The sequence below is a fragment of the Balaenoptera borealis genome, assembly GCF_965194805.1.
Source record: "Balaenoptera borealis genome assembly, chromosome: 8".
Taxonomy (NCBI): Eukaryota; Metazoa; Chordata; class Mammalia; order Artiodactyla; family Balaenopteridae; genus Balaenoptera; species Balaenoptera borealis.
The window spans coordinates 21,612,747-21,638,836 of record NC_138865.1 but is presented as its reverse complement, the minus strand read 5'-3'; the positions used below and the strand labels follow the sequence as shown (position 1 = coordinate 21,638,836).

Here is a 26,090-nt window from a genome sequence, read left to right as displayed (position 1 = left end):
ATTTTCTTACTCAGTAAAATTTCTTTGTAACCCCCAAATCAATACTCAGGATGTTTCCATGGTCACTCATGGATATGCACACAACAGTGAAAAATTTGAGTTGCCCAGTGCATGCGTTCCCAGCTGAGATCTGCCATCTTGTTTCAGCTCTCCTGCTGTGCACAAGTGTGCTTTTCTGGGTCTGTTTATATTTTGTACTTTTCGTTGGTGATTTTGATGTTTAGAATGGCCCCAAGCACAGTGCTGAAGTGCTGTCTTATGTTCCTAAGCACCAGAAGGCTGTGATGTGCCTTGTGGAGGAAAAATACGTTAGATAAGCTTCATTCAAGCATGAGTTACAGTGCTGTTGGCCCCAAGCTTATTATTAATGAATCACCAACCACATTAAATAAGACATCTTTAAACAGAAACACACATAAAACAAGGTTATGTATTGATTGGTTGATGAAAACGTTATGACCACAGACTTGCAGAAAAGTATCTCTTTATTTGCCTTAGGAACAATGGCTCAGTATTTGCTAATTCAGTGTTTGTGGCAACTTTATAGAAAATGACTGTCACAGATAACCAGAGTCGACTGTATTTTGTCCATTTTTCATTAGGACGTTTGTCTTTTTCATATTGATTTTCAAGAGTCTTAAGATATATTCTAGATACAATTTTTACACAGTTTCTACTCCATCTAGAATTGATTTTTATGCTGGTATCAGCTAGGGTTCTACTGTAATATTTTCCTATCTCAGTGGCCTAGTGCCTTGGCATCATCTAATGAATAGCCACATCTGTAATCATTAAATTTAATGTCACTTCTGTCATCTGTGAAATTTCTATACATGCGGATCTGCTTCTAGGCTCTCTATTCTGTTCTAGTAACTTTTGTGCCTGGAATAAATACCACAATATTCTAACACTATATCTTTGTAATATATCTTGCTATATGTAGAGAAATATTTTTGCTTGTTACTATGGATTAAATTGTGCCCCCCCACCAAATTCAGATATTGAAGCTTTAACCCCCCTTCATGGGACTGTATTGAAGATAGGGCCTTTAAGTAGGTAATTAAGGTTAAATGAGGTCTTAAGGGTGGGTCCCTGATCTGATAGGGCTGGTGTCCTTATAAGAAGAGGAAGATACATCAGAGATTGCTGTCTCTCCTTTCTGCCATGTGGGGACACAGCAAGAAGGTGGCCGTCTGAAAGCTGGGAACTAAATAGGGTTGCACTTTGATATTGAACTTAACCTCCAGAACTGTGAGAAGTCAATGTCTGTTGTTTAAGCCCCCCAGTCTGTGGTGTTTGTTATGGCAGCCTAAGCTGGCTAATACAGCTACCTTATTACTATACCATTTTTCTAAATTATCTTGACTGTTATCTTTTATTCTTCCATATGAATTTTATCAGTTTGTATTTTTATTGGAATTGCATAGAAGTTTGATTTTTACAGTTACTTTTTCAGATACAAAGGTGATTGTGTAGTTTTTCTCCTTTCAACGTATTAATATTACGGTATGTAATAGAGTTCCTATTACTGGGTCGCTTTACAGTTCTAGACTGAAATCCACTTGGTCAGGGTGAGATATTCTTTTAATATTATGCTGAATTGATCTGCTAACTTTGTGTTGGCAGATGACCCGCTTTGTTCAGATACTTCGTAGCCTAAGGCACCAGCCCATTGACGGTTGTCTTTTTTGTGACCATGATTTTTTTCTCCCCATTGACTGTAATTATGTTTCGGCACACTCACCTTCACCTCCTTTATGATACCTCTGGAAGTTGACCAGAACAAAGACAAAAAGAAGGAACATCAGTGGGTTTAAAACAGAATTACCCACAAGTTCTCCGTTTTTGTCTCTGGAATATCACTAGCTTATCCAATACTGTGACTCTCTCCTCTTGGGCCATTTCCTGAGAAAATGCACAGCAGTTAAAGCTCTTTCATTGTTGGTCTGGTGGTATATCCTGTACCTGCAAATGGAGTGTTGAAACAGTGAATAATCATACAGCCCTGGTTGATCCCTGTGTACAGCATGTCAGCATGGGGACACGCCGAGGTTGGTTCTGAACCGTGAACGGGGATGGTTGTGATGACTCATCCCCTCCAGGCTCTTCGCTCTCTTCCTCTGGCCGCTGCCCTCACACATCCACACACGTGGTCATCAGCAGTGTTGGTGGCTATCAGTTTGTGTGTATTGAAGGAGATGGGGGGGTGGGGTGAAAATCCCCAGAGGTTAAGGGATTTATTACCATTAAAACATTGTTTTTCCTTCCATCCATTTGAAGGTGGGGTGAGGAGGGTGTGTTTATGGAGAACAAAAGCTTCAAGGACAGGCTGTGTCTCCACAGACGTAGGTTCAAAGACAGGGTGATTATAGCTTACTCAGGTAGCAGGTTTGGTAATGCGAGGGGATTAATGTGAGGCTGTGTGTCTCACATTTCATGTGTGGGTATCTTTTCTAGCTACTCTTTTAAAAAGTGGTTTATTTTCATGATGATAGACACATATGTACACTGGTGGGGTAGCCTGGTGGTAGCAAAGTCGTCGGGTGAAGGGGTCGGGAGTGCTCCCTGAAGCGTGAGCGTCAAGGCTTCCATGTTTCCTGTGTTGGTTGTCCTAGGCTACCCTGATGGCTCACAAGTAAATGCACGCATAATGTGCTTCAACGAACGTCTGCTTAAAGGAAAATGTGTTGTTTTTTGGACAATTAAAAGTTACGTTAATTATTGGCCGCTGGGAAATCACTTTCCTTGAGGCCATGTCTGAGCCCTTCTTGCTTCACGACTTGCAGGCAATTCCAAGGTTTCAGCCCTTCTCCACCCATAAGCTCATGACCCTGACATCTCCACTTCCAAGTCTGACTTATCTCCCCATCTCCAGGCCCCCCAGTTCAGCCCCATGGTGGGCATCTCCAGGCAGATGATTCACAGGCACCTCACAATTTGCATGTCTAAATGGAACTCAGCCATCTTCTACCTCAAACTCCTTCCATTGCTCTTTGGGAAACTGTAATAAGCCTAGTTCAAACTTTGTCCTAATTATAGGAAAATAGCACTATTAAAAAACCCCCTGAAACTGCCAACTGACTATCCAGTAATTAAAAATGACTTCAGGAGAAAGCAAGCTGCCTTACTGACAAGTTGGTAAAAGTAAATTAACTCAGACAAAAGGCTAACATTTAGCATTTGATGTTAAATTCATTAAACCACCAACCTAATGAAATTGAGTTGGAAGGGGGAGAGAAGCCAACCTAATTTTTTCTCCATGACTTCTTGTTGTGGTAGGTTCTTTTTTCTGGAAAAGTAACTCCCCTTAAATCCCATAGTGCAGAACTTGAATAAAAGATAGAAACTTAATTCATTTTAAGATTATGTGATACAGGCGATAAGTGGCTAAACACAGTCATAAAGTAGTTAGAGACTACACACACATTCTTTTTAATTCAGATCATATAGTGACACAAATGAAAATGTTTGTGCTTTAGCAGTAATGATAATACTAGCACTTGATGGTAGAAGCACATTTAATGCTCCCACTAAATCTTTTTGTTTTCAGTTAAACTCATGTATCAGCTATGATGCCCTATTATACATGAATGAGAGCTTTTTACACACCAACCTCCAAATTCACCCAAAGTCACCAATCTTCCAAGGTTGATGTGAGAGGGACCAGCCCCCTGAACATGACAGAGGAGAATAACGTTTGCTTGCCAATGAACTATTAGTGTTGGAGACACTGTTTCTCTGCCTCTGGCCGTCTCATGTGATCCTAGCCTTAGAGATGGCCATTGCAAAAGCCAATGTTTCTAAAAGGTTTTGCTGACTTGGGTTTTTATGACATGAATGTTGGTGTTGGCTTTATGAATGAATGTGCTCCGTTCACATTTTTGCCACATCAAATATGACATCAGTATAATTGCATGCAGGAGTATTTCATCTCAAAAGTAGAGAGGAATAAAGTATGATGTCTAATTTTCAAGGAAATCATTCATTCATTTATTCATTTATTTAACAAATTTATATTGAGGGCCAGCTATGTGCCAGGCCCTGTTCAAGTTATTGGGGAGGTCCAACAATGAATGAAACAGACAAAAACTAAAAACTCCTGCCTTGTGCTGCTTACATTTTCCTGGGAGACTCTTATGTCTGGCTTCTTTCACAAAATGTAATATCTGAAAAATACTTTCTGTGGTTTATTCCTTTTTATTGATGACAATTATTCTGTTGTATGAAGATACTACAATGTATTATCTGTTGATGGACATTTGGGCTGCTAATTTGGAGCAATTATAAATAGACTGCTATGAATATTTAATTTGGGGGAACATGTTTTCATTTTTCTAGAATAAATCCTAGGTGTAAGATTGCTCAGTCAGGGCTTCCCTGGTGGCGCAGTGGTTGAGAATCTGCCTGCCAATGCAGGGGACACGGGTTCGAGCCCTGGTCTGGGAAGATCCCACATGCCGCGGAGCAGCTGGGCCCGTGAGCCACAACTACTGAGCCTGAGCGTCTGGAGCCTCTGCTCCGCAACAAGAGAGGCCGCGATAGTGACAGGCCCGCGCACCACGATGAAGAGTGGCCCCCACTCGCCGCAACTGGAGAAAGCCCTCACACAGAAACGAAGACCCAACACAGCCAAAAATAAACATAATAAATAAATAATAAATAAAAATTAAAAAAAAAAAAAGATTGCTCAGTCAGATGGTATGTATATATATAAACTGTATAAGAAATTGCCAAATTCTTCCCCAAAGTGATCTTTCCATTTTATACTGCCACCAGCAACGTATGAGAGTTCCAGTTGCCCCACATCCATACCAACATTTGATAGTCAGTCATTTAATTGTAGCCATTCTAGTGTCTTGCATCGTGATGATTCAGGGTGTTTTAATTATATTTCTTCAGTCACTAAAAATGGGGCCATCTTCTAAGGACACACTTTTGTGAAGTATCTGTTAGGCCTTTTGTACAATTTTTACTGTGTTGTTTGTCTTCTTATTGAGTTATGGGAGTTCTTTATATTTTCTGTATACAATTTCTTTGTCAGATATTATAAGGTGTTTTCTGCCAGCTTGTGGTTTGCCTTTTTAATTTTCTTAATGCTGTCTTTTGATGATCAGGAAATTTTAATTTTGGTAAATCTGATTTATGGTTTTTTTCTTTTATGCATCATGTCTAAGAAACCTTTGCTCTCACCTACCTCAATACTATAAAGATATTCTCCTGTGATTCCTTCTGTAAGCATTTTAATTTTAGCTTTTATGTTTAGGTCTATGATCCATCTTCAAAACAATTTTTGTGTATGGTGTGAGTTAATACGTTTAAGTTCATTTTTTTCCATACAAATATCCAGTTGTTCCAGCATCATTTTTGAAAAGACTGTTCTGTCTCCCTTGAATGCGTTAGTGCCTTTATTGAAAATCACTTGACTACATGTGAAGATATATTTTGGAATTCTCTGTTATGTTCTATTGATCTATCCTTACACTCCAATACCACATTGTCTTAATAACTGCAATATTACAGTAAGTCTTAAAATCAAGGGGTGTTGGGCTTCCCTGGTGGCGCAGTGGTTGAGAATCTGCCTGCTAATGCAGGGGACACGGGTTCGAGCCCTGGTCTGGGAAGATCCCACATGCCACGGAGCAGCTGGGCCCGTGAGCCACAACTACTGAGCCTGCGCATCTGGAGCCTGTGCCCCGCAACGGGAGGGGCCGCGATAGTGAAAGGCCCGCGCACCGCGATGAAGAGCGGTCCCCGCACCGCGATGAAGAGTGGCCCCCACTTGCCGCAACTAGAGAAAGCCCTCGCACGAATCGAAGACCCAGCACAGCCAAAAATAAATAAATAAATAAAAATAAAAGTAGCTATAAAATTTAAAAAAAAAAAAAAAATCAAGGGGTGTAAATCTTCCATCATTCTTCTTCTCTTTCATGATTGTTTTGGCTACTCTAGTACCTTTGCATTTCCATTTAAATTCTAGAATGTTTGTCAGTTTCTACCACAGTGCCTACTGGGATGTTTTTAACTTTTGATTTTGAAATAACTTCAGACTTATAAAAAAAGTCACAGGAATAGTAATAAGTAATCCCATATGACTTTACCCAGGTTTACCAATTTTTTGTCATTCTGCCATATTTGACTTATCATTCCCTCTATGCTTGTTTGCAACTATTATTGTTTTCTGAACCATATGAGAGTAGGTTGCATTCATTACACCCCTTTGCCCTTTAACACTTCAGTGTATATTCCCTAAGACCAACAGTGTTTCCTTACAGAACGACAGCTTCAACTTCAGGATATATGTCTTTGAATTGCCATTCATACTCCAATTTCTTTCATTGTCCCAGTAATGCTTTTTAGATCCCCCCGCCCCCGGGTACAGATCCTCACCATGTTGCTTTAGTCCCCTTTACTCTGCAACAGTTCCTGGACCTTTCATGACACTGAGATTTTTGATAAGTGCAGAACGGTTATTGTGTAGAATATCACTAAATTTGTGTTTGGTTGATGTTTACTCATGATTAGAATCTGGTTATGCATTTTTGACTGAAATAATGTAAGTGATATTTCCTTCTCAGGGTATCACGTCTGGAGGTACATGATGTCAGTTTGCCCCCTATTGGTGACGTTAATTTTTCTCACTTGGTTAAGATCTGTTTTCTCATTATACAGTTATTTTTCTTTTTGTAGTAAAAGGTAATTTGCGGGGAAATCCTGCTAGGATTTTGATGGGGTGATATTGCACTTTGGGAACATTGACCTCTTTAAACTATTGAGTGTTCCAATCTATGAACACGGTATGTATTTCTATTTATTTGGGTTTTCTTTCCTTTCTCTCTGCAGTGTTTTGAGGTTTTAAGTGTGGAAGTCTTGTACATATTAGGTTTATTTCTAAGTATTTTAACCATTTTAAGTGTATAATTCAGAGGTATTAAGCACAATCACATTGTTGTGTAATCATCACCACACCCCTCTCCAGAACACTTTCATCTTCCCGAACTGAAACTCTGTATCCATTAAACAATAATGCCCCATTCTTTCCGCCCCCAGCCCTTGACAACCACCATTCTACTTTCTATGAATTTGACTACTCCTCTGTGTATTTTTAATATTATTGTAAATGATATTTTTTAAAAATTTCATTTGCTAATTGGTGCTCAAATATAAAAATATAATTGATTATGTTGTCCTTATCTTGTGGCTTTACTAAATCCATATTAATTTTTGTAATTTTTTAATATATTCATTAGAATTTTCTATGTAAATTATGATATCTATGAGTGAAGACAGTTTTATTTCTTCCTTTCTAATCTGTAAGCCATTTATCTATCTATCTACCATCCCCTATCTATCTATCTATCTATCTATCTCCTTATTGTAATGGTTAGGACTTCATGGCGATGTTGGGTAGAAGACGTAAGAGCAGATATCTTTGTCTTGTTTCTATATCTATGGGGAAAATGTTCCTTATTTCACCATTAAGTAAGAAATTCATTGTAGGTTTCTCATAGATGCCCTTTTTATTAGATTGACAGTTATTTTCTTTGTTGAAAGTTTTGATAATGAATGAGTGTTGGTTTTGTCAATTGCTTTTTTTTTTTTTTAATATTAACTGAGATTATTACATGGTTTCTCTCTTTAGCTCTGTATTTTCAGTGATTGGTTTTTAAATGCTGAAGTAACTTTGTACTCCTGGGTTGACCCAGTTTGGTCCATTACTCATTTCTATATTGTCTTTTTATTTCGCTGGGTCCAGTTTGCTGTTGTTTAGTGGAGCATGTTGCCCTTTTGATCAGGGGGCATATTGGCTTATAATGTCCATGGAACAGACTTGTCAGCTTTTTGTATCAAGTTTATGTTTGCCTCATAAAATGAACTAGAAAGTATTTCTTACTTCTTTATTTTCTGAGTTTGTGTAAATTTGCTGATGTTTCTTCCTTAAATATTAGACAGAATTCACCAGTTTCTATTATTTTGGGCTGGAGTTTTAATCATGGGAAGGTTTTTGACTACAACTCCAAGTTCTCTAAGAGATTTAGGGCTATTCTGAGTTTTTATTCCTATTTGTGCTAATTTTGGTATATTGTCATTTGTCATTTTTTCTAAGTTGTTGGATATATATATCTATGTTCATTTATTATCTTTAACATCTATAGAGTCTTTGGTGAGTCCCCTTGTGCATTCCTGATATTGGTAATGTGTGTTTTCTCTTTTCTTAATCATTTTTTCTAGGTGTTAGCGATTTGGTTAATTTTTTGAAGAATGAACTTCTGGCTTTATTGATTTTTTTATTGTTTGTTTTCTATTTTATTGATTTCTGCTCTCATCATTAATATTTTTTTTCTAATTACTTCAGGTTTAACTTGACACTCTTTTTCCAGCTTTTTAAGGTGTAAAATCTCATCTAATTTAAGCATTTAAAGCTATAAAGGTCTCTCTTAATTACTCTTTGCTTCATTCCACGATTTGGGGTATCCTGTTTTCATTTTTCGTATTTTATATATTCTCATTCCATTTAAAATACCATTTAATTTTTCTTGCATTTTCTTTTTTGAGCCCAAAGGTTATTTAGAAGTGTGCTATTTAATTTCCAAATAGTTCGAGAGTTTCTAAATATATTTTTGTTATTGATTTCTACTTTAATTTTGTGTGATCAGAAATTTATGGTTTCAATTTTTTAATGTATTGTGAGTTATTTTATGGAGAGCATATGGTCTGTCTGGGTGAACGTGCCATGTACACTGACATGTGTATGCTGTCTTGCTGGGTATATTGTTCTGCAGATGTCCATTGGGTCAAGGGGGTGGTTAATGTTTCTGTTGTTTCTTCACTAATGTTTTTGTTTAGTTCAGTTAATTGCTGAGAGTCAGGTATTAAAATTTCCAACTATAATTATGGATTTTTTCTGTTTTGTCCTCTAGTTCTGTCAATTCTTGTTTATATATTTTGAAGCTCTGATATTAGGTGCATTCATGTTATGTCTTTTTGCTTAATAGACCCTTTTATTTGAAAGAAGTTTTTGCTGAGTATGGAATCCAGGTTCACAGTTCATTTTCTCTGCTAGTGCCTTGAAGCTGTCATTCCCTTGTCTTCTGTTTTGCTTTGTTTCTGATGAGGAATCAGCCATTATTTTTTATCTCCCTCTTTTTCTATTTATCCTAGGTTTTTAGCAAGTTGATTGTGACATCAACAGGTGTGGTTTCCTTTGTATTTATTCTGCTTGCTTTTCACTGATCTTCCTTGGTTGGTGTGTTACTGTATTTTAATGAAATTTGGGAAAATTTTGGCCATCATTTCTTCAAACCTTTTTCCCAACTCCGTGCGTCTCTCCCCTTCTCTTGGGATTTGATTATACATAAGTTAGACCTCCTGTACTTTCCTATAGCTTACTAAAGTTCTGTTTAATTTTTGGTAAATCTTTTTGTCTCTCTTTGTTTCAGTTTGGAAATTTTCCATTGACCTGTCAAGTTTACCAATTTTTTTCCCTCGTTTTATCCAATCTGCTGTTAATATCATACCATGACTGTTTTATTGGAGATTGTATGTTTTAGTTCTTCCAGTAGATTCTTTTACAGTTTCCATCTCTCCTGCAATCACCCATATCTTCATTATAGTTTCTTCTGTGCATTGTTTACCATACTTATAGTTCCTTAAAGTGCTGGTCTTCTAAGTCTAACATCTGGGTTTATTTCTCTTGACCATGGGTTATACTTCCCTGTTTCTTTACATGCCTGGTAATTTTTTATTGTACACCAGTCATTGTGGTTTATACTCTAGATTTTGTTACCTTCCTCTGAAGAGTGTTTTGTTACTGCAGCTTCTTACATTACTGGCAGGTCACCTGAAGCTTATGGAGTTTATCACTTTTTGTTGAAGCTGTTGCTTCCTCTCATTCACTCAAGCAGGAAGCCTGTTTATTGCAGGCAGACCCTCTCATAATAGGAATAATAATTATGAAATGGCTTAACCACTTTTAACAAAAAAAACTGTTTGGGGAAAATGTTACCTTCCTACACAATGTGTAACTACATTTGAGTTTTGGTATTGATTACTTTTCAACCTCAAAGGAGCCTACTTTCTTTTAAAGGTTATTCATTATTTGTAACAAGGAATTTTTCTAAGGTTTTCTTCAAACCAGTTTTTGTTTTTAGCAGGTACCATTGCAGGGAAGGTGCTGACTGGCCCCACCATCTCCTCAGCCGTTTGTGAAGAAGCCCTTTCTATCACAGTATGATGGCTCCTTTTTCTGTTTCCTCCCAATCTCCTACTCCTTTCCTATTGCTTTTTTCCCCCAATATTGTAGTTATCTCTCTCCCTCTCTCTCTCCTCCTTTACCATGAACTTGTTGGTATACAAGTTTCTGCTTCATCTGTGTTATTAGTGCCTGGCTGCATTAGGAATGGAGGAGATTTCCAAAATTGAGTTTCTATCACATTGATGTTCTGAGATTTGGCGAGCATGCTTGTTTCACTTGTGTGGTTTAAAGGATTTTATAGAAGGCAGCTTCGGTGTCAGCACTTTTCTTTAGTCTCTGAGCGACCAGTTTTACAGACTTACTCCAGCTCTGTCACTCTTCAGAGGTCCTAAACAATGCCAGGTGAAGATAAGACGTAATTCCGTTTGAAACTGAAAACTAATTCCCACTTGTTTTCTCAAAATTCAGAAACCTGAAAGATGTCATTGTCCAACCATTTCTGTTTGCGTTTTTGGACATTCTCTAAAATCCAGGTTAGAAGCCCACTGAGATGAGTAAGCTGTGAACACGATGTGATGGCCTTGAGCCCCTTCTCAGCATGTCTTCCCTTTACCCTTGTTGCTCCCCCAGCCTGTGGGCACCTGACCAGTGGCCAGGGAGAAGCCCACAGTGAGGGACTAGGCTTTCTATTCCTTGACTCTTGAGGCAGAGAAGAGAAATTGCTTGCTCTTGTGGGGGTCACCCAAGGGACTAACTGAATCAAATCTCATACCCTAGGTGGGCTGACATTAATAAGAACGTGCACATCTTACTGCTTTTCCTGGCATAGCAGGCAAGTGACCTAAACCCAGCCTGCAAACGGGGATACAGAGCTCACACACCAGGGCAGAGTTGACTTGAACTTGCGTTTGTGTATTTGGCAAGTGTAACATTGGTTTTAGTTTAATCAGCAGTTAACTCCAGCTCACAAAGGGTGAGAGAGGGGTGGGTTGGGTGTGTATTGTTAACACATGTGCTTGCTTATTTAAACGATATTTAAGGAATCCTTGACCCAAAGAAATAATGGCCGGTGAGCTTGAGAGAAAGGGCATCCGGCTCTCGCTGACACCAGAATCTCCTGTTTTAGATTATTTATGGCTCCAGGTTCTTTTCTTTGAAAAAGAAATTTTCTTCAGGGGCTGAGAAGACAGCAGAGGATGGAGAGAGCCAGAGGCGGCTGAAGAGACTGTGTCCTGCCAGACCCTTTGTCTCCACTGTTACGAGCGTTCAGACTTTACATTTGTGAGAAAGCTAAGACAGGGATTCTTAAAGTCCATTTGGTTAAATTGGACACAACCCACATTTCATTTGGGGATGGTCCAAATCAATGTAGGGTGGACGACAAGTATTAGGCTTATGGCAGGTGGCAGATTTGCTAGAAAACAAGTGACTTAATTACAGGCCTGAGGCACTTGCCGAAGCTTGTCCTGGGAGCTCCCGGCCCCTCTCCTTTGCTCCCCAGCAGACGGCAGCCCTAATATATGTGCTTTGGCCCACTTTTACTGTCTCCTTGAAGCATCTTCAGGGCCACTTTAAAAAGCACCTAGGTGCTTAGAATGACTGATTTTATTGTCCAAAGGCAGGACTAAGAGGTTTTACCGAGAATAATTTAGCACAGACTCCAAGGGGACGTGTGCAGGCTGTTCCCTACAGGCTGGGGGGAAGGTCGGACTGCAGGGCAAGTGGGAGGGCTGTGCTTTTGAGAGTCTCCCTCTCTGTCCCCCGTATTTATACACGTGGTCTGCACTATGGAGCAGTGGCGAGGTCACCACTCCCCTGTGGTGTAATAAGCACATATCGCTATACAAACTCTTTGAGGCCCTGCCTGACTTTTTGGAATCCTCTCCATTGCTTTCCTCTGTTTCAAAGAATTCTCTCCTACAGTTTAACAGTAGAACACAGTTTCTGAATGAACATCATTTTCATAAAAGCGTCGCTTGCAAACGACGGAAGTTAATAGGGGTGTAATGTTTCTGATGTAGTTTAAGACTACGATGAAACATGTTAATTGTTAATATTCTGCATGTATTTGAACATAGGCATGAGCACGTACCCACCCATGTGTACACTTCGCATTTATAATCCGTCTTTCATACTCAACTTCCTTTGTTTCATCCCCCCCGACCTTAAAGATGCTGGATTTTTTTTTAAGTTAATAGACTTTATATTTAGAGCAATTTTAGGCTTACAGAAAAATTGAACAGAAAGTACAGAGAGATATCGTGTACCGGTTCCCCACATCTGCACATACAGTTTCCCCTATCAGTAACATCTTATGTCAGTGTGGTGCATTTGTTATAGTTAGTGAGCCTATGTTGATACATTATTATTAGCTGAAGTCTGTAGTTTACATTACAGTTCACTCTTGGTGTTGCGTATTCTCTGGGTTTGCACAAATGTATAATGACATGTTTCCACCATTATAGTATCATACAGAGTAGTTGCACTGTGCTAAAAATCTTTGTTCTCCTGTTCACCAACCCTCCCCCCACCCTTTGGCATTCACTGATCTTTTTACTGTTCCATAATTTTGCTTTTTCTAGAATGTCATAAAGTTGGGATCATACAGTATGCATGCAGCCTTTTCAGATTGGCTTCTTTCACTTAGTAATGTGCATTTAAGTTTCCTCTGTGTCTTCTCATGTCTTTTCTTGATAGCTCATTTCTTTTCAGTGCTAAGTAATATTACATTGTACTACAGTTTATCCATTCACTGTGGACATTTTGGTTGCTTCCAAGTTTTGGCAGTTATGGATTAAGCTGCTATAAACATGCATGTGCAAGTTTTTGTGTGGACAGAAGTTTTCAATTCATTTGGGTAAATGCCAAGGGACAAGATGGCTAGATCATCAGATGCTGAATTTAAAAAGAAAAAAAAAAAATCGGGGATATTTGACACCTTCCAGTGTACTTACACACCATGTGTTTTTACCAGAGACGACTACCACGAGGATGGGTTCTGCCAGCCTTACCGGGGAATCGCCTGTGCGCGTTTCATTGGGAACCGGACCATTTATGTGGACTCCCTCCAGATGCAGGGGGAGATTGAAAACCGAATCACAGGTAGGAGCGCAGCCCTTTGTTCTGAGACGCGAGCACACACGCAGCTGCCTGTCGCCACGCTGGTGCGTTTTCAGTCCCACTTGCGTGTTTTGTTGGTTATGACCTTGGACAGTGAGTCCCTGTGCCCTGCCTCCTGCAAGAGAAAGTCAGAGGCCTTTTTCAGAAGCAGTTGCAATTACCACCGCGGTTTATCCTAAAATGTTCCCATTTGTATATGAAAATTAGCAAGTACAGTCTGCTTAGAATGTACCAACCCACTGAATTAAGTCAACCACGTGGATCCGAAGCCCTGCATTGTCTTGTCCTCACCGCGTGGCCAGGCCGGCACCTGCCACATTCACTCTTGGTTCTACTTTTCCTGACTCTTCTGCCTTCTTGGAGTTACGCTTGATTAAACGGTGCCCGGGCCTGATTTTAGCTGTTGGGGACAGAGGTTCCAGGCCATCGGCTGTGCCTGGGGACACTGCAGTGAACTCAGACCCCCGTAGGCCCCTGGTTTCCAGGCATAGCCAGGTCTTTGGGTACCTTCTCCGTTGTGTGAGAAATGGAGCAGATCATTTAGGAGTGAAGCTGCTCGTTCTCCGTCGTTGTAGAAGTTACTGTCTCTGGTTGGTTTTTAGTCCTCACATTGATGTCAAGGACTTCCTGGGGGAAAGCCCTTGAGAAGTGAGAAAATGAATTAGACCAAGGCCCCAAAAAGCCCCCCTCCACCTCTCTCTGCTCTCCCCACAAGCCCAAACGTTTTCTCTCTGGACTCTATAAGGAACAAGGAGGATCTTGTGAAGATGGCAGGTGTCCCAGTTGAACTACATCCTCTGCACAGTGGTTCTTGACCCCGGCCAACCTGCGATGTGGGGCTCCCGGTGATTCTAGAGGGATTTGTGGAGGGGCTGGCAAAGCACTGCCCTGGTAAGGGCACAAAGGAGGTCCCCAGGTAGAAACTCACATAGGTGACACTGATGTCCTTCTAAGTTCAGGTCAACCCTGGCTTTGTATTTCACCCACAGTCTGGAGAGTCTAAGGTCATGGTCACAGAGGGGCCTGCCTGGCCCATGGTTACAGAGCCCCCTGAGGACAGGGCCAGGTGTCCAGTGAGAATGGAAGGGCAGTAATGGGACCTGGAGATCTTGGAAGGTGCTATCTTGGTCCAATGGGAGAATCTTTTGAAATTGTTGGTATCTCTCATTGGAAAAGCTTCTTATGCCATTTAAAGCAGAACTTCTCAAACTTTCTGACCACAACATACAGTATCAATAAAAAGTATATTTTACATCGTGACTTAGTCTACATATACATCTACTTCATAGAACTGAAATGGGTTACAGGAAACAACATTTGCCCTGAACAAAGGCAGTGCACTCTGATTTTTCTCTTCAGTTTTATTTCATTAAAGAAAAAAGTTGGTTCCAGCCTTAATGTGAACCATGCACTCTGACATTCTCTGTTCCGTTCTAATCATCTTTTAAAATGCTACCCACAGACTCCAGAATTAATTTTATATCCCAGTAATTGGCAAACACTGATTCAAGGCACAAGATTGTCTCTCAATTATTTCTTCAGGAGTTGTTTAAAGGATTAACAAATCAGATGTCTAAGGAGACTCATTTTTATAATAGTTTTTAGGTACAAGTTTAGAATGAGGGTTCTCTACATTTGTGTATTTTTGAAAAAATAAATGTGAAGTTGCTCTAGACTGACTGACTTGAGGTTTAGAGACTGCATTGGTTGTGGAGATAGTCTATTTGGAGAGCGTGCTTGTCAGAACTCATTCCAGGGACTCTGGAAGCTTCCCAGGAATGGGCCCCAGAACCATCAGAGTGATGTGCTGGGTGTAAACAAAAGTGGGGACATGATGGTTGGACCTCCTCGGTGCCTAGAACCATCCTTCAGAAATAAACCCTCACATGATAGGTTCTGGGGCGGGGGTAGGAGAAATCCTAAAAGGGTCAGCCTTGACATCCTATCAGTTGGTAACCCAAAAGCAATGCCATGTTTGGCTTTCTTAGGTCTTTCCCTGCCTGGGGGTCAAGGCCAACACTGGCAACAACCCTCTTGGTAGTCAGTTGCCAGCTCACGTGATGGGACTGAACTGGGTTCAAACTTGTTTCGTCAGCCAACTCCAAGAGACCCTGCACCTTAACCTCTTACCTCTCCATTCCTCAATTTTAATATTGTCCAGAAGGGGCCAGAGGACTAAGGATGATGTGAGCAGCACACTACAGAGTGCCCGGAACCCAGCGCTGCGTGCAGCGCATGGACACAGCCTGTTACCAGACCCTCGTGGACCATTCATCTCACGTGCTATTTTATTGGCTCCATGTGGGCTTTCATTCCCCAAAGTGTGGCCTTGACAGATCACTTGACAGATAAAGACCCAGGCCCAGAAAGGACTGAGTGACTGACAACCCGGTAGTAAATGACAGGGCAGGGCCAGAACTGGGCTCCCATGCCAGCTCATCTAACCCAATGCCTGCCATGGGTGGCTGGTGGGTCCTTGGGGTGGGGGGGCGTGGTGGGGGGGCTGTGTGGGGAATGGGTGCCAGCAGCGCCACCTGCTGGCCACACTGGGCATGGCACTACAAGTCATGGGTGGAGCTGGGGTGTCCCAGGAACTAAATTCCAACCTCGCTGGTTTCCTCCTCCCCATCTCAGCAGGGTGTGTAGGCAGAGGTGCCTCTTTTTCTCCAGCTGTCCAAGATCAGATCCTTATAAGCAGGTCCTTCATAGGTCAAAGTGGGGTGGGCCTTCTGGCGTGGGCATGTATGGGGCAACTGATGCTTTCCTTTGAACCCTGGCTGCCACAGCCCTGAGGAGAGCGCCTGGAGTGCACACCTTCCCTCCTGCCACTGGCAACTCTGCTCCCGCTCACCTGCCCAGACTTTGTGTCTGCAGCTCCCACCCTCTTCCCTTCTCCGCATCAGGTGTCAAGCTCTTCCCATCAGGCTCCATCTTGTGACGTCTTGCCCCTAGAAAGCAAGCCAGTCCACCCTGGCTCCAGACTCTCCTGCGACAGCCTGCTTCTCTGCTCTCCTTTATCACAACGCCCTGCCCCTCTCCCCGCTTAAAATCTCCTCCAGCAGTCTCTTGGCTCTCCCCAGACTCCACCTGAGGGACTCCCCTGCACCCCCATTTGTCATCTTACTCTTCCTTGGGCTGCATGTCACAGGGCGGATCGTTCATCTTTCTGGCACACTGTCTCCATCCCCTGGGTCATCTGCTCCCTGGCCAGGCCCCCCCTCTTCTCACAGGCCCTGAGATGTCAGGAGGACCAAGGCGTGGTCCTTGTGCCTCTGCTCCAATCTCTCCTTCTAGAAGCCACTCAGCCCACAGCTCTACCTACCGCCATGTGCTTGCAGAGCCAGTTCATAGCAGGACCTTAGGAAGTGCTTTGGGTCTGATAACAGAATCTTCCTGTCATGGAAGTAGCATCTAGTGGATGAGATCTGGGGCCTAGTTTTCTTTCTTTCTTGTCTCGCTTTTGATGTTTGTAAATGAAGCCCTGGCACCAGGGACCTTCTTTGTCTGGTGCAAACCTGGGTGGCCTATGTGCTCCCTGGGGCCCTGCTCTTGTGAGAGCCTCTTGCGGCTGGCAGAAGATAAGGTGGAGGGTGGGGGGCGGCGGGGCACGGACGAGATGGGGGCCACGGGCGCCGGGCAGGTTTGGGGGGACTGGGCAGGAGGTGGGACCAGGGGCCCCGGGCAGAGTGGGGAGCCAGGGCTGGAGATGGAACCAGGGGCGCCGGGCAGGGGTTGCCAGGCAGGTGTTGGTCCCAGGCAGGGCCCAGCCCACCCTAACGCCGGCCTCGCCGCCTCCGCAGCTGCCTTCACCATGATCGGCACCTCCACGCACCTGTCGGACCAGTGCTCGCAGTTCGCCATCCCGTCCTTCTGCCACTTCGTGTTCCCGCTGTGCGACGCGCGCTCCCGGGCGCCCAAGCCGCGCGAGCTGTGCCGGGACGAGTGCGAGGTGCTGGAGAGCGACCTGTGCCGCCAGGAGTACACGATCGCGCGCTCCAACCCGCTCATCCTCATGCGGCTGCAGCTGCCCAAGTGCGAGGCGTTGCCCATGCCCGAGAGCCCGGACGCCGCCAACTGCATGCGCATCGGCATCCCGGCTGAGAGGCTGGGCCGCTGTGAGTCCTTGCCCGCCCCCGAGCCCGGGGTCCTGCCTCCTAAGAGCCTGGGGACCCCGTTCCATCCGGGGAAGTCTCACAGACCGGTCCCCATTCCGGTAGGGCAGTTGCAGGATGGGGACTCGCCGTTGTCCAGTTCCAGTTGCACAGCCCTCCTGGCCCTGCCTGCCTGTGGGTCCCCAGTAAGTCACTCTACCCCGATGAGCCACAAACTTGGCTTCTGTAAGATGGGAGGACTTTCTGCGTCTGCCGCCAAAGCTGTGAGGAGCTTTGGGGGAGGCAGGGTCTGCTTCCAAGCCTGCCTTGTGGTGCACAAGCACCTCTCAGCAGCTGACTAGGATTGTGGCCCTCCTTGAGGGGAGGGGACCCAGGGAAGAGGTCGCCTCCCTCCCAGGCTTGGGAAATATTCACTTCCTTGGTGAGGCCGGGGTTCCCGTGGGCGGCAGGGCTCCTCACCAGGGCAGTCAGAGCCTGGTCTGCAGACCCACTGCGCCGTCCAAATCCGGGTTGCCAGGCTGACTCCATGGGACCTCAGGCAAGTTGCTTAAATACCAGTTTCCTCATATTACACGGGGGTAATAACTACTGACCTCAGCAGCTGGAATGTAGATGAAATGAGTTAGTATTTAGAAAGTTCTTAGAACAGTGCCTGCACACGGCAAGCACGGTGTAACCGGTGTTCAACACACACACACCCCAGGTGTGGCTCAGAGAGGCCCTGGGTCCCCCCACCCGGAGAGGAGTGAGCCTGGGGCTCTGCGCACAGGAGGCAGAGCCGCGTCCTTACTGAGGCTGGGGGGCCAGGCCTGGGAGTTTCTCTTCCCTCCTGCGTCGTTTGGTTTTGCTTCTAGTGCAAGTGAACGTGAGGCTGGGGTTGACATCGTCATTGTGGAATGGGGGTGCCTGGTGAGTCCAAAGGTGTTTCAGGGTCATAGAATAACTTCTGACCAGTTATTTTCCCCATATATGTACCTGGTGCACCCACCCATTTAATTTGTGGGCCTGGGACTGTATTCAGTCATTACGTCTAATGCTGCTTTCCTTGGAAGCGATGTCAAACTCTTTGGTCTTTCGGAAATTTCAGTGTGGGTACATCCAGGCAAAGTGGCTTAGTTGTTCCTTTCTGGAATAGTTGAGGAAGGGTGCTTCCTGGACCCCCAGAGGAGGGCGGCTTCCTCTTAATTTTCAGGCCTCCTGACGCGTCTTCTCTCTCAGACCATCAGTGCTACAACGGCTCAGGCACGGATTACAGAGGGACGGCGAGCACCACCAAGTCGGGACACCAGTGCCAGCCGTGGGCCCTGCAGCATCCCCACAGCCACCGCCTGACCAGCGCCGACTTCCCCGAGCTCGGAGGAGGGCACGCCTACTGCCGGAACCCTGGAGGGCAGATGGAAGGCCCCTGGTGCTTCACGCAGAATAAAAACGTACGCATGGAACTGTGTGACGTACCCTCTTGTAGTATGTATTCTCTCTCTCTTTTTTTTTTAAAGTGTTGACTGTGGGGTGTACTTTGTGATGATGTGGAACCGGGAGGCTGATAGCTCTGGGAGCCCCCCTGCCCACACCCGAGTTTCACCACCATGATTATTTGTTTTAAATACAGCTGTTGCTGGTTGTAAAAGTAGTATCTGGTCATTATAGGACGTTTTAAGTCATAGAAAAGTCTGAAGAAGAATGTGCAAATCACCTCTAATTTCACCACTCAGCAGAGACTACTGTTTACATTTGGGGGCCCTTCTGTCAGCCCTCTTTCCATGTGTGGTCCTGGGATATTCAATTTGGCCTCTTGTTTCCCAATGAACATTGTCATGCATTTCCCACTATTAGTGGAAATGCTTCCCCTTACAGTTACAACCAGCTTCTCAGACCAGCATCTGTAGTTGGGGCACAAGGCCTCCCACTCTGCTCAGCTTTTGCACAGAGACTTAGCAGAGTGAGGAGAAAATAGAACTTAAATCTCTTAACTGTTTTCCCTGCAATTTCTGTCTTAAATTATGACCAGGAGAAAAGTTTGTAGTTCACGGCTGCAAATTTTACAGACATCATTATCTCTGTGCAGGAATAAATTTTAAGAATGAAAAGTTTAGTAATTAGATTAGAGTACAGTTATCCAATGGAATGCTACAGTTGTTTAAAAAAATTTCCTGCAAGGAAGGATGTTCATATTGACCTGTTAAGGGAAAGAAGCAAGCTGCAGGGCAATAGCTGTGTTACGTCTTTCTGGTTTCTCTTTCTTCCTGTTCTTCTCTCTGTCTTTCTTTCATCCTCCTCCTCTCCCTCCCTTCCCTTTCCTTTCTCTCTCACTTTCCTTCCTTCCTCCCTTCCTCCCTCCCTCCCTTCCTTCTTTCTTTCTGATAAAAGAAACAAAATGAGTGAAGGGTATGTGAGTGAGCACACATATGCACCTATATTTCATGGAAGAAGTTTTGCAAAGATAAACGTCATACTTTCAGCAGTGATTTCCCATGACCTACAGATATGTTAAAACATAAGATGTTTTTACAATGAGCAGTTTTTATTTTTGTAATTAAAAATGAATCAAATCATAAAGAAAAATATGTATGTTCTTTGACCTGGCAATGCCATAGGAATCTGATATTGCACAAATATTTGCACTTAAAGGGCAGAAATGCAAGGATATTTGTTGCAGAATCACTTTTAACAGCTAAATGACAAACAGAGTAATTGTTTACCAACAAGGGGTTGGATGATAATTGAAGTACATCCGTACCATGGGACAGTGTGCAGCTCTTGCAGAGTGCCTGGTGCTGTCTGTTCTGTGAGAAACGTGGCCTGAGATATATTATTCTGCCACAAAACCAGGAGCAGGAAAACATGAATGATGTGATTCCATTTAAAACTCTATTTTTAAAAATTATATGAAACTGCTGCTTCTGTATGTCAAATTAGTTGAATATTGGTTATTTCATGTTCAACTTAAATATATACATAAAAAATTAAGTGAATACCAACCTACTAACAATGGTATAGCCTTTGGTGAAATTAGTTATTAGAAACATTCACTTTTCTCTAATGATGTCAATAGAATTATTAATAAGCATGTGTTCTGTTGGTGATTTTTAAAAGGTAATGATAAAAGTTAATGGTTTACAAACCTATGGATGGTGGTCACATCTCTCACCTTGGCCTGAGGGTCCTGGAATCTCCCCTTAGCCCTAATCGTGAAAAATGACCCAGAATCCCCACTGCCCCTGAGTCTTTTAAAATATCTGCCTCCGGGGTGGGGTCAGGAGAGTTGTGTGTGTGTGGTTGTATTTGATTTTTATCTTCTTTTGGACGCTGCGGGGCAAGACTGGCTTTGGGACAAGGCTTCTTTACTATGGTGGTGATAGTGGTGATTTTTAGAACTGAATTAGCTCTTTTGGGGACCACATGGACCAGAAATCACTTGTTTGCTTTCACATGGAAAGCTCATTACCCACTGGTCATAGGGAGGCCCAAGTCCCATGTGATCATTCACAAGGTTAAGGTGAAAACTGTTGTGGGGAGAGGGGCCTTTTGGAGGACTTGCCTTCCACATCACAGAGCGGAAGCCTCAACTCTCCCTCAGAGGGCAGCGCTGCCCACAGGGCTCCTGGCCGTGCTTTAGCCTTGCAGCCTGGGGCCCTCTGTGCTTTTCTGTAAATCCTGTAGGGGGAGACAGAGCGTTGCTCTTCACCGTGGAAAAAAAGGAAGGAAAAACACTTGGACGCTTCAGACCGTTTGTACATCTTACCGTTGTTTTTCAAGAATTTTTCTGCCCCTGCTGCAAATTGTTGGGTCCAACTCATTGGCTACCAGTGCTCTTTTAAATCAAATGCATTTTTAATTATTGTCTTAAAAGAATATGGGTTCATTGTACAAAAATGTGGAAAACCCTAAAACGTTGAATGAAGAAAAGGATCATTTCTAAAGCCAGTATCCAGTTTCCTTCACGGAGGACAAGCGTGTCCCATGTGTTTCATCGAGTTTAGTAAAGATGAAAAGTCAGAGCACCTATTTCCAGCGGTATTCAAATTAGAAGGGAATGTGATGGTGGTGTTTGTTTGCTACTGTAAGACCTTTAGAGTTCGTTTATTTTTTGAGCTCTGTATTCCTCTTTGTTTCCGTGCTGGGCAGTTCTAGATTGTGTCTCGCACATGTTTAGCGGGATGTGCGTTTTTGGGTACATCACTTTTTTTGAGGTTTGGTTTATAATTTTGTCCCTTTGTGAAACTTACCGATTATCTACTTGTGCTTGAATATTTTAGTTGGAGGTGGGAGCGGGATGGTGGAGAACTTCGAGTTGCAGACAAGGATGTTTTCAGAAAACTCTTGAACGCCTTGCTGTTCACAGGCCCCCAAGACAGCAGCAGGATGGGAATTCTGTACATCTTGGTACCAAGCATCGCCATTCCCCTGGTCATCGCGTGCCTTTTCTTCTTGGTCTGCATGTGCCGGAATAAGCAGAAGGCTTCTTCCTCCACGCCCCAGAGGCGGCAGCTGATGGCCTCACCCAGCCAGGACGTGGAAATGCCTCTCATCAACCAGCATAAGCAGGTCTCTGTGCCCCCGTATTTAAAGAGGCAGCTCCCCCAGGCTTAACCTCTACCTGGAGATTGGTTACCTCCAATTCTAGGTTTCTTAATTTGCTTGATACACAGCACATAATTCTTTTAAACTGTCCTTTCATTTTGCCGTTTCTTCTCTAAAATATACCAGGACGTCTGTGTCCTTAGGGAGTATATGGAAGGTGTGTTTGGACTTCACTCTTCTCCCTCGACGGAGACCAGCCATTTCAGCATGGGCCCGAATGAGTTGTCCTCACTTTGCTGTGCTTCAGCTGTCCCCACAGGAGGACACACAAAAGAAGGGCTCAGATCAGCCCCACCACTTGAGGGTCAATATGGTATTTTTAAGGGATGAGGACCTGTTTTCTGGTCAGTTTGGGGTTGGGTTGGTTTTGCTTTGTTTTGTTTTACAGGGAAGGGCACAGCAACAGTCCTGTAGTGGTGGTAGGGGGGCAGACCACCCCCAACCTGAGTTCTTAGGATAGCGAGAACACCCTGAAATGTATCACAGGAGAAGGTCCCTCCCAGCCCACCTAGCTTCAGGGAAGGGGCATTTACATTACGTGAGAGTTTTGGGGGAAAATCATTTCCATCCAGGCTGTGAAGAGGGCAGGGTGGACTCATTCAGCTCAGGAGCCAGGAGTCACTGAGGGTTCGCTGCGGGTGAAGGGCTGGCAGGTGAGGGCACAGATTCCCTTGGGTTCGGAGAGCCTCCGAGGACAGGGGCCAGGCACACAGAAGGGGCGGGAAGTTGTTGAGGCTGAGAGACGCCAGGTTCAAATCGATTTCACCTGTGTGGTGCTTCTGTCAAGTGGCATCCACTGGAGAATCTAATCAAGGGGAAGCAGCAAAACAGGCCCTTGGAGGCACATGTGGAGAGCAGCTGGCCCGGACTCTAAAAATGACTCAGATCAGGGGAAGCACACCTCAGGGTTCAAGGGAAATAGACATTGCATCCTGTTGTGATGAACAGTGGTGGCTGGGCCTGTCGGTGGGCGCATAGCAGGGAACATCAGGAAAGGCCCTAAGTGGGGGACACAGCTGGGAGGGTGACCTGGGACAGCCGGAGTTCAGCATGGCTGGGGTGTGTACATAGGTGTGCACACACACACACACCCTCACACATATAGTCTGCAATGGTATCTTTGGGGTGGGGACCTTGTTTGCAGCCTGGTTGGGACCCTGTTGAAGGTTTCAGGCAGCCTCATGGTGTCAGAGCACATTTAAGAGCAGAGAGCATTGTGCGGGGCAGGCTGAGCCTGGGCCGGGTGGGACTGGCGGGTCCTCTGCAAGCCCAGGCTGGTGGGCGGCTCTAGGACCGCCCCCCCAGAATGCCCTCCCAGCTGTTCAGCTCTGCCGTCTCGCATCTCGGTGGCAGAAATGTTTCACCGGAGCTTTTCTTCTTGGCAGGCCAAACTCAAGGAGATCAGCTTGTCCACGGTGAGGTTCATGGAGGAGCTCGGGGAGGACCGGTTCGGGAAGGTCTACAAAGGGCATCTGTTCGGCCCGGCGCCGGGCGAGCAGACCCAGGCCGTGGCCATCAAGACACTGAAGGACAAAGCGGAGGGGCCGCTCCGGGAGGAGTTCCGGCACGAGGCCCTGCTGCGGGCACGGCTGCAGCACCCCAACATTGTCTGCCTGCTGGGCATGGTGACCAAGGACCAGCCCCTCAGCATGATCTTCAGCTACTGCTCGCACGGCGACCTGCACGAGTTCCTGGTTATGCGCTCGCCGCACTCGGACGTGGGCAGCACAGACGACGACCGCACGGTGAAGTCCGCCCTGGAGCCCCCCGACTTCGTGCACGTGGTGGCGCAGATCGCCGCGGGCATGGAGTACCTGTCCAGCCACCACGTGGTCCACAAGGACCTGGCCACCCGCAACGTCCTCGTGTACGACAAGCTGACCGTGAAGATCTCGGACTTGGGGCTCTTCCGCGAAGTGTACTCAGCCGACTACTACAGGCTGACGGGGAGCGCGCTGCTGCCCGTCCGCTGGATGTCCCCCGAGGCCGTCATGTACGGCAAGTTCTCTGTGGACTCGGACATCTGGTCCTACGGCGTGCTCCTGTGGGAGGTGTTCAGCTACGGCCTGCAGCCCTACTGCGGCCACTCCAACCAGGACGTGGTGGAGATGGTCCGGAGCCGGCAGGTGCTGCCCTGCCCCGACGACTGCCCCGCCTGGGTGTACGCGCTGATGATCGAGTGCTGGCACGAGTTCCCCAGCCGGCGGCCCCGCTTCAAGGACATCCACAGCCGGCTGCGGGCCTGGGGCAACCTGTCTACCTACAACAGCTCGGGGCAGACCTCAGGCGCCAGCAACGTCACGCAGACCAGCTCCCTGAGCACCAGCCCCGTCAGCAATGTCAGCAACACGCGCTACGGGGGCCCCAAGCAGAAGGCCCAGCCCTTCCCGCAGCCCCAGTTCATCCCCATGAAGGGCCAGATCAGACCCATGGTGCCCCCTCCCCAGCTCTACATCCCCGTCAATGGGTACCAGCCCGTGCCGGCCTACGGGGCCTACCTGCCCAACTTTTACCCGGTCCAGATCCCGATGCAGATGGCCCCGCAGCAGGTGCCCGCCCAGATGGTGCCCAAGCCTGGCTCCCACCACAGCGGCAGCGGCTCCACCAGCACGGGGTACGTCACCACCGCGCCCTCCAACACGTCCGTGGCAGACAGGGCAGCCCTGCTCTCGGAGGGCACTGAGGACACGCAGAATGTCCCGGAAGACGTGGCCCAGAGCCCCGTGCAGGAAGCAGAGGAGGAGGAGGACGGCTCCGTCCCCGAGACCGAGCTGCTGGGAGACAATGACACTCTGCAGATGGACGAGTCTGAGGTCCAGCTGGAAGCCTGAGGGCTGCAGGGCCGCGGGGCGCTTGGGGGGAGACTTGGGCCTCCCTGAGGAGCGCGCCCCGGGTACCAGTGGGCTGGAGTGCAGTCTCCCTGGGCGAAGTCCTCCTCTGTCGTCCTCTCGTGCACGGAGCAGCGCTGTGCCCACCTGCTTGGTTGGAGGGTCTTGTAGCCAATGGCTCCTGACCAGGCAGGGGTGGTAACCCAGCAGGACGCATGGTGACCCCCAGTGCCACCTCCATTTCCCTGGAGGTCAGTCGGCCGTGAGCAGTGCCTGTGCTTTGAAGGAAATTAGGTGGCATCTTCCCTCCATATTGCATAGGGATTGAATATTTCCAAACATTGGGAAAACAGGCCTGCAGAAAGGCAGTGAGGTGGGACCTTGGGCTTTGCGATGCCCAGCAACTGGGCTGCTGCGTGAGGATGGAGGAGGCTGCTTTTCTCTCTACTACCCCCCCGCCCACCAGCAAGTCTCCCTTCAGCCACCAAAGATGAGTGGGAACAGGACGTGGCCGCCTGCCGCCTGTCAGAGTCTGATGAGAAAGGGGCTCCTGGAATGGGAGTTCCGTATTAAAACGAAATGTGCCTTAAAAGAAACCCACACGATTTTGTATTTTTGTGAAATGATTTTAATTATCCTGCATGTGTATTTTGCCCAGTTTTCTGGAATTCAAGGGAAAGTGTTTTGGGGGTTTGGAATGTTACAAAGAAGGCAATATTGTACAGAGCACAGTATTGTTATTTTTTTTCTTTTTTTTTTTTTAGAAGCCTGTACAGACCTTAAATGTAATTTATATGATTTTTGTATGCCATTTTCATTGAAGAATTTTGAGCTTAAAATAATGACTTCGTAATTTAACCATTTACGTTACCCACGTTGGGATGCCACCTGATTGTACTTTGGTTTGCTTGTGTTTGTACCATACGTAAGCGAGGTCAGTTCATTTCAGAGCTCCTATGAGAGAAGGCGCACGGGCACACTGCATCCGACACACGGCATAGGGCGCACTTGTAACTCCCACACCTGGTGTATCCAATAAAGCAAAACGGAAGGTTCGGTCTGCCCTCTGCAGGTCCTGAGGACATCAGGCAGCGGGAGGTGCCGGATGACGGAGACGCCCAACGGTGATGATTTGGGCTGAGGTTTAGGGGGCTCATCCAGGACCAGCGACTCCATTTGAATGTGGATATACGTTGACAGATAAATGATGGGAACAAGTTGCATTGCTTTTCTCGGTAAGGTCTGTGGCAGGGATTA

The 26,090-nt window shown here is 45.5% G+C and overlaps 1 protein-coding gene across 2 annotated transcripts in view; it reads left to right on the top strand.

Moving 5' to 3' along the window:
• ROR2 (receptor tyrosine kinase like orphan receptor 2) overlaps window positions 1–25,884 on the top strand; it is a 218,115-nt gene extending 192,231 nt beyond the window's left edge. The window contains exons 5-9 of one of the 2 annotated variants that reach the window (XR_014247686.1): window positions 13,167–13,294; window positions 17,113–17,427; window positions 18,643–18,854; window positions 21,767–21,969; window positions 23,391–23,527. Coding sequence is in view for 1 of the 2 variants with exons in the window: in XM_082402945.1 (XP_082259071.1) it covers window positions 13,167–13,294; window positions 17,113–17,427; window positions 18,643–18,888; window positions 21,767–21,969; window positions 23,391–24,836 (2,338 nt within the window). In the remaining variant the exon portion in view is untranslated. Of the gene's footprint in view, window positions 1–13,166; window positions 13,295–17,112; window positions 17,428–18,642; window positions 18,889–21,766; window positions 21,970–23,390 lie in introns of both variants that reach the window. The other variant, XM_082402945.1, reaches the window with a different exon arrangement.
• Window positions 25,885–26,090: the final 206 nt, after the last annotated feature.